The sequence below is a fragment of the Chroicocephalus ridibundus genome, chromosome 24 (assembly GCF_963924245.1).
Source record: "Chroicocephalus ridibundus chromosome 24, bChrRid1.1, whole genome shotgun sequence".
Classification (NCBI taxonomy): Eukaryota; Metazoa; Chordata; class Aves; order Charadriiformes; family Laridae; genus Chroicocephalus; species Chroicocephalus ridibundus.
The window spans coordinates 1,402,372-1,410,837 of NC_086307.1; the positions used below are offsets into that span (position 1 = coordinate 1,402,372).

At 74.1% G+C, this 8,466-nt stretch overlaps 1 protein-coding gene across 1 annotated transcript; it reads right to left on the bottom strand.

Annotated features, from left to right (window-relative positions):
- Positions 1-344: 344 nt before the first annotated feature.
- CACNB3 (calcium voltage-gated channel auxiliary subunit beta 3) lies at positions 345-7,348 on the bottom strand. Its single transcript, XM_063359093.1, is given in 15 exon segments — positions 345-1,508; positions 1,636-1,785; positions 1,868-1,963; positions 2,039-2,190; positions 2,282-2,391; positions 2,505-2,563; positions 2,789-2,869; positions 3,098-3,117; positions 3,212-3,276; positions 3,353-3,468; positions 3,569-3,691; positions 3,795-3,917; positions 6,643-6,735; positions 6,895-7,070; positions 7,073-7,348. Coding segments are annotated over 15 exon segments (1,866 nt in total). The 5' UTR covers positions 7,284-7,348; the 3' UTR covers positions 345-1,217.
- Positions 7,349-8,466: the final 1,118 nt, after the last annotated feature.

Genomic DNA, 8,466 nt, shown 5'->3' on the forward strand with positions numbered 1-8,466 from the left:
GCCGGACGTCGCCTCCTCGTGCTGTCCCTTCCCGCGGTGCCCCCAGCCCCCTGGGTGCCGTCTCCTCGCATCCTCCAGCACTCCCAGAGGTGTCGGGAGCCAGCAATGCCCCCAAAGGGAGACCCTGGGGGTGCTCGGCACCCACCGGCACTGGCCCCGTCCCCCCTGCCCCAGCCTAACATCCCCATGCCGTGGCATCCCCTGTCGTCCCCTCCCCGGCCCCCGCCAGAGACACAGACACCGGCGCCTCCAAGCACTCTTGTGTTTCTGAAACCGGTTACAGGGAAATCAGTGCTTTCTACAAAAGAAATTATAACAAATCTGTGGCACCCCGCCCCCGCTGGCTCGGGCTGGCTCCCTGCCCAGGGCCCCGGGGCGTTGTGGGGGGGCGGCTCAGCCCAGCACCGGCACCCTCCACCGGGCAGCCCCCGGCGAAGGGCAGCGGGCGCCGTATTTACAGGACTGTGCGGTGACGTGCAGTGACGGCTACGTGGGGAGAAGGGAGGGGGGGGACGGGGCAGCGCGAGTGCAGGCATGGAGCAGCCCCCCCCACCTCCATGCAGGGTCCGGCCACCCCCCTCTGTCCCCCGTCCCTGGGGGAGAAGCGGTTTGGCAACGGTGACCGGGGCAGGGAGAATCGGTGCAGAGCGAAGCGAGTGGTGCGGCCCCCTTCTCCCGGGGGTGCCATGCAGGGGCAGGGGAGGGGGCAGGCCAAGCCCCGGGGGGGGGAGCGGGCACCTTCCCCTTCTTCCTCGGGTCTGTGCGGGATGGGGGACACTGCTAAAACTGTCATTTCCCCCCCCCATTACCTGGCCCACAGGTGTTTTCGGGGGGGGGGGGGGCAGGCACCCTCTGTTTATGGCAGCTGCCCTGCGGGGAATGAGACAGCCTGCGATGTGGAGGCCAGGCGGGGAAACTGAGGCAGGGAGAAGGCATGTGACTGTCCCCGGGAGCTGGGGGGGTGGGGGTGGGTGTCTTGGGGCATCCTGGCCGCCAGCACCCCCCCCCCGCCCCATGCTTATGGCTGAAGAGGTGCCCGGGGGCCGGGCGCGAGGAAGCTGCCGGTGCAGAGGAAGATCCCCGAGAGAGGGAGATTGTCTGCGCACCCCCAGCGTGGGGCTGGGGCGAAGCGGGGAGCGCCCGGGGAGGAAGGGGGAGGAGGGGGGGGGCCGGTTCCCAGCCGTGCCCCCCACCACCCCCCCCTCCCCTCCCCACCCCTAATAGCTGTCCTTGGCCCAGGGCCGGCTGCGCTGCCAGTTCCTGTCGTGGTTGCGCTCGGTTTGGCGATCCGGCGTGCCGGGCCCCTGCAGCCCGCTGTTGTGATGCCGGTGGGGCTGGTAGAGGTCGGGGTAGGGATCCGCATATTCCTCTTCCTCCAGGTGCCGGGAGCTGCGCTGGGATGCGGCCCCCCAGGGCTGGGGCGAGGTCTCCCCCGCCTCGTCCGATGGCATCAGGCTGTCGTGCTCCAGCGGCGAGTGCTCCCCCCGCTCCCCCAGCAGCTGCTGGCTCTGCGGGTAGGGACGGGGCTGCGGGGATGGCACGGGGGGCTGCCACCCCCCTTCCCCCCCGCCCCCAACCCCCGGTCCGTCACCCCCTGTGCCGGCTGCATGCGGGGAGGGGGACTCCGGGAGGTACCTGCAGGCCCGGGAGGCCGGTGGGCGAGGGCACGGCGTGGGGGGCGTGCGGCGGGTGGTGGGTGGCACGCCAGTACACCTCCAGGTACTCGGCCAGGTGCTCGCAGGCGTCCTCCAGCTGGTTCTCATCCAGGATCACGTCAAAGAGCTCCTGGGGGCAGGCGAGAGGGGTCGGAGGGGGCTCAGGAACACCCCCGGTATCCCCGGGGCAGAGGGGACCCCCCCCAGCTCACCGGGGGACACTGCACCAACTTGTCGGCCGCCATCATCTGCACGTTGAGGTGCTTCACCTGGGACTTGCCCCGGGACTTGATGAGCCGCTGCAGGACCTGGGGAGGGGAGAGGAGGGTGACGGCGCGGCGGGGGGCAGCCGTCCCCCCCCCAGAATCACGGTCACCCCTCACCTTGGGCGAGGACACCTTGACGTAGACGATGATGGGCGCCAGAGAGGTCTTGGCCAGCTGGGCTGGGTGGTTGATGGTGTCGGCGTCCAGCACCACCAGCTGCAGGGACTTGGCCAGCTCGAAGATGCGCTCGATCTCGCTCTGCACCTCGGCTGGGGGAGACACGGGGGGGATGTTTCAGGCCAGGCTGTCCCTGGGGTGAGAGGGTTGTCCTTGCACCCCGAGGTGAGCCCGGCCCCTCACCGATGCTGGAGCGGGTGGTGGAGCGCTCCAGGATGGCCTGCTTGCCCAGGTTGTTGAGGATGGAGCGCTTGGCCAGGGAGAGGTCAGCCGTGATGTGGGTGATGGAGATCCTGGGGGGCGGAGGGACGGCGGTGGGGACCTGGGTACTCCCCCCGCCCCAGCCCCGGGCCATGAGGAGGGGGGTTGGGGGGGGAAGGGGATGGGCGGGGGGGGAGTGTCTCACCTGCCATCGAATCTGTGCTTGAGGAAGTCGAAGAGGGCTTTCTGCATCATGTCGGTGACCTGCCAGCGGGGCCACCAGCCCGGTGAGCCCGTGGTGAGTCGGTGGCAGATGGCACCAGCAGGAAGGTGGCAGCCACTCGGCGCCCTGCCAGCAGCCCGTGGCCCCACCATCTGCCCGCCACCGGCATGGGACAGGCAGGGAGGGGACGAGGGGTGCGGGCCACCACCCTGGGGGTGCAGTGAGCCCCCCCCCTCCCTTGCCCCACAGCCCCCCCCCCCCCGTACCTCATATCCTTTCAGCGAGGGCCCCACCAGCACCACGGGCCGCATGGAGGGGACCACGTCGTAGGGCGGGATGTGCTGTGTCTGTGGGGGGGGGGGACACGGGGATGTGTCAGTGCCCTGCGCTCCCACCCCCGGGGAGAAAGGGGTCCATGAGCCTATTCCAGAGAGCCCCGGCATCCCGGAGGCCCCCCCAGGCCCATAAGCAAGGGCAGAGAGGGTGTCTCTGCCCCTCCCCACGCGCTCCACCCTGCCTCCAGCCCCCTCCCCATCTCCCCCTGCCCGGGGCACAGCCCTGCCCCAGGGACTCACCTGCTTCTGCTTCTGCTTGGCTTGGGGAGAGAAGAGACAGAGGTTGGTGACAGTGAGTGGGGACTTCTCCCCTGGCACCCCTCCAGCCCCCTCGGGGTCAGGACCTGCCCTTACCTAAGGAGGGGGGAGGCGATCGCCGGTTCCCACTGTCGCCGAGGCCCGAGGCGTTTCCAGCTCTCCTGGGGGAGGAGGGAGGTGAGTGAGAAGTGGGGGGCTTGGGGGGGAGGCTGGGGGCGGGGGGGAACCGGTCCCTACCTGGCTTTTTGCTCCTGCTTGAGCCTCATGGCTTCCAGGCGCTGGGGGCTGGGGATGAAGGCGATGTCCCCCCCCTCCTTCACTAGGCGCCCAATCCACCAGTCATTGCTGTATTTCTGGGTGAGGGCAGGGCAGGGGTGAGGCTGGAGGGGGGGGGGGAGGGGGTGTGTGTGTCCCTGACCCCCCCTTCCCCCCCCCCCCAGCACCCCGACTCACCTCCTTGATGTGCAGGAAATCTTTGGCTTCGAAGTTGATGGCGGCTCCCTGCACCGGGCACTCCTCGTCCAGCGCCCCGCAGTAGCTGACATTGGTGCGCACGGCGAAGGCGACCGGCTTGTGCTGGGGATGGCGGTGGCGGGTGGGTGTCAGCACCCCCGGCCCCCCCCCCAGTTCCCCCTGGGGGGGTTTTGTTGGGGGGGGGGTGTGTCCCCTGTCCCCGTACCTTGGCCCTCTCGAGCTGCTGCTGGGCCTGGCTCTCCACCTCGCGCCGGGCGCCCTCGCGATCCTCCTCCAGGGACACGTCGGAGTCCAGGGACGGGCGGCTGGTGTAGGAGTCTGCCGAGCCCTGGGGGGACGGGGCTGAGTGCCGGGGGGCTGCGGGGACCCCGCGAAGAGGGGCCTGGCCCTCCGACGGTGCCAGCGTGGGGAGGGGACCCCCGCTGACCCCCAGCCCCTCCCAGCATTTGGGGCTCCACGGTGGCTGCCCCGGGGTGCAGCTCCTGTGTCCTGGGGGGAGACCCCCGGGAAGGGCTAAGCTGGCGGCAGGGGGTCCCCGTCCCCCCCACGGGTGTGGGCCTGCCACAGCTGCCCCGCACCACCACCCCCACCCCCACCCTGGGGTGCCCAGCGGATGCTCGGCGCAGCCCCCCTCCGTCTCCCCCCACCCCGCTGGTAATTACCCATCGCCTGCTGCGCCCGGAACAGGCGCAGAAGCCGCGGTGAAATATTTATAGGTCCCTGGATGCGTTTGAGCCCCCCCCACCCCCCGCCAGCCCCTCTCCGCGCGGCCCCTGGGCCTTGCCGATCTGAGCTCAGCGCCGCTGTCCAGGCTCCGGTCCCCCCCCGCACCCGGGACCCCCACCCTCCGCATCCCACCTCGCTCACACAGGGGTGTGGGGGGGGACACGGACGGACGGACCCCCCCCCATCCCCAACGCAGTCAATATGGTTTCCTAGTATGGCCCCCCCCAACATGGCCTCCCCGGCACGGCCCCCCCCGCGAGCATCTTCCTCCCCACCCCAGCACGGCCCCCCAGTACAGCGTCTCCAGCGTTTCCCCCCCCCCCCCCCCGCCCCAGCACGACCCCCCCATGCAGCCACCGGCCCGGAGCATCCGTCCCCGCGGGGTCTCCGGCCATGGGAGTCGCCCCCTCCCCCCGCTCCCGTCCGGTCCCGGGACCCGGCGGCACCTGCCCGGAGGGGACGAGACCAGCGGCGGCGCTGAGGAACAAAGGGCCGGGGGGCGGCAGACCCCCCCCCGCACCGGCCACGAACCCCTGCACCGGACACAGCCAACCCCCCCCCTCACCCCCCGGCACAGCCCCCGAGGCGTAATCACCGCCCCGCGGGGCGCAGCCCCCACCCCCACCCCCGACCGCTGTCCCCCGGGCACGGCCCCCCCCCCGGCCCCCCCGGTACCGGGGCCGGTACCTCGTTAAGCAGGAATGTAGCGCTGGAGTCAGAAAACGACATAGACGGGGCGAGCCGAGCCGAGCCGCCCGCGCCCCCCCCGCCCGGCTCCGGCACCGGCTCCGGTTCCGGCTGCGGCTCGGGCTCCGGCTGGCCCTGCCCGCTCCGCCGCGCCGCCGCCGCCCCTCCCCGCCCCTCCCCGCCCCCGCCTCCCGCCGCCCCCCCGGGGCGCACGGAGCCGCCCCCGCCAGCTCAGCCCGGGGCGAGGGGGTGGTGGTGTTGAGGGTCGCCGTTCTCCCTTTCCGGGGATGGCGGGCGGCTCCGGCCCCTCTCCGGTGGGCACCCCCTGGAGCTGCACTGCCAGCCGGGGGTGCCGAGCGGCCCCCGTGCAGTGCACCGGGACGGGGGCTCAGGGCAGCTCCCAGGGGAGGGGGGGGGGAGTTTGCAAAGGGGGGCAGCTCCGGTTGGGGAGGTGGGGGGTTCCGGGGCGGCGGCGGAGGGGCCGTGTCGCCCCCCGCTGCCCGCGGCAGGGGGTCCCGGGACGGCGGCGAGGGGTCCCCGCGGGTACCTCCATGCTCCGGTGCGGCGGCCCCCGTCCTGCCCCGAGCCGGTAGCAGCCCCGTCTGCAGGGCGAGCCCTGCGGCGGGGCCGGAGCCGCTCCCGCCCCCCCGCCGCGCCCCCCCCGCCCCCGAGGAGGGGGGCAGTGGCGAGCCCCGGGGGACCGGCCCGGCCCGCCCCATTACCGCGCAGCGGGACGAACACCGGCGGGACCGGACCGGGACGGCTCGGCCCGGACCGGGGGGCCCCGGGGCAGTGCTCGGCGGGGCCGGGACCCCGGGCAGCTGCGGGACCGGCCCCGGGCACCGAGCACCGGGCACCGGCCCCGGTACCGGCTGCGCGGCGCGGCCGGGCCGGGCCCTCTCCGAGGTGCTGAAGGGGCCGCACCGGCTGCGGGGCCGGGGCGGGGGGTCCCCGGGGGTACCAGGGACTACCGGGGGGGGGCAGGTGCTGCCCTGGGAGAGAAACGGGATGCTCGGGCCGCTCTGCGCCCCCCGGGGCCACCCCTACCGGAACCCCCCGCCCTCCCCGAGGCCGCCCCGGTACCCGCTCCCCCGCCGGCGGCCAGGGCGGGGGGCACCGCTCGGGCCGGGGTGAATCGGAGCAGGCGGGTGGGGGGCGGCGGGGGGGTCCGTGCCCCCCGCCTCGGGCAGCGCGGAGAGGCGCCCCGGTGCCGGCTGATGGATCGGTATACCAAGCCCCCCCCGCCCCGTTCCCCCGCCCGTGCCTCAGTTTCCCCGGGGCCCCCCCGCCGCCCCTCCGCCGCCTCCCTCGCGCCGCAGTGCCGGTGCCCGGCGGCCGGCCCGGCCCTGACGCAGCGCTCGCTATTTTTAGCCACGGGGAGCGGCTGTTGCGATGCCACCGGCGCCCGGTGCCTGCGCCCAGCCCCGGTCCCGGGGGAGCGGCGGGGCGGGGGCGGCCACCCCGTTCCCCCGGGTGCAGGGGTTGGGGCGGGGGAGCTCGGCCGCTCCTCCCCGGTCCGTGCTTTAATGCGGAGCCGCAGCGCCGCTGCCCCCGGGAGCGAGCCGCGGCGGCGGGGGGCCGGGGCTGGCGGGGCTGCCCCGCCCCGGTGCCGGTCCCGGTCCCGGTGCCGGCCCGCTCACCTGCCTGCGGAGGATGCTGGAGGTGGTGTCGGACGAGGTGCTGCCGTCCGAGCGCTTGAAGCGGCTCTTGCGCTTCGGGAGCCTCCGGGGGCTCTGCGGGGGGGAGCGGCGGGGGCGGCCGGTGAGCACCGGGCGGCACCGGGCGGCGCGGCCCCGCCGCTGCGCTGCCACCGGCGGTCCCCCGCGCTGCCGGCAGAACCGAACCGGGCCGCACCGGGCCCACGGCGGCCAGGAGGGCTCCGGTCCGCTCACCTGGAAGGACCCGGGAGCAGCGGGCTGCGCCGGGGAGGACATGCCCGGCGGCACCAACCGGAGCCCCCCGGGATCCCGGCGGGGCCGCCCCGCACCGGACCGCGGCGCTCCGCCGGGAAGGGCCGCGCCGCCGCCGCCGCCACCGCCGCGCTCCGCATCACACGGGGCCGCCGGGGCGTCCCGGCCGTCCCCGCCCCCGCCTGCCCGCCCCCGCGCCCATCCCCGTAGCGTCCGGCCCGCGCCCCCGTAGCTGGGCAGCCACCGGGGGGCACCGGCGACAGACCCTCCTCGCGACCCGCCGTGCTGCCGGCACCGTCCGGGCGGCACCGGGAAAGAGGAACCCCGGGGCCGCTGCCGTGCCTCTCCGCCCGGGGGTTTTCTGCCCCCATATACTCCCGCGTGGGGCAGGCCAGGCCGCAGGGGGGCCGGAGCGCCCCCGCACCCTCGCCCCACGCCCCAGGTCCCCGCCGTGCCCGCGGGGGGCGGCCGGATCCGGCTCGGTGCCGCGCTGCTGCGGCATCACTGCACCGCCCGAGCGGAGCGAGGGGCGGCGGCTGCGGCGGCCCCGGGGAGAGGGGCGGCCCGGGTCCGGCCCAGGGAGCCCCGGTGGCGGCAGGATCCTCCCAGGGATGCCCAGCACGGGCAGGATCCGTCCTAGGGATGCCCAGCATGGGCAGGATCCATCCCAGGGATCCCCGGCGGAGCCAGGGCCAAGCCCAGGGGCCCCAGCATGATCGGGATCCAGCCCGGGGAGGGCTGATGTGGGCAGGATCCAGCCTAGAGAGCTCCTGCACCACCAGGGGCTGTCCTGAGGCACCCCAGCAGGGCCAGGATCCAGTCCAGGCAGTCCCAGTATGGCCTGGATCCAACCCGGGGATCCCCAGCAGGGTCAGGATCTGTCCCAGGGATCCTCAACATGGCCAGGATCTGACCTGAAGTGCCCTAGATTGGGCAGGATCCATCCTGGGAATCCCCAGCAAAGTCAGGATCCATCCCAAGAATCACCAGATCGGGCAGGATCCGTCCCAGGGACCCCAGCATGGGCAGTATCTGACCTGGGGTGTCCCAGCGTGGGCAGGATCCACTCCGGGGGCCCCCAGCAGGATTCAGGATCTGTCCCAGGGATTCCCATCATGGGCAGGATCCACCGCAAGGATCCCTAGTATGGCCTGGATCCATCCCACGGAGCCCCAGCAGGGCCGGGGTCCATCTCGGGGATGCCCAGCACGGGCAGGATCCGACCCCAGCAGGGTCAGGGTCCACCCCAGGGACCCCCCATCGTGCGCAAGATCCGTCCCAGGGATCCCCGTCACGGCCGGGATCTGTTCCGGGGATCCCCGGCATGGGCAGGATCCATCCCAGGGACCCCCATCACGGCCCGGATCCTCCCCCAGCGCCCCCATCCCCGGGCGGCGGGTGCGGATCCGGTCAGGGTGTGCTGGGCCCCCCTCCCCCCGGGGTGTCACCCGCGGTGCCCCCGCCCCGTCCCGTCCCCCACGCCGGGATCCGTTGCCCACCCTCCCCCCCCCTCCCGCGGCGGGACTTCCGCGTGGGGCCGCGGGGACACGGGCC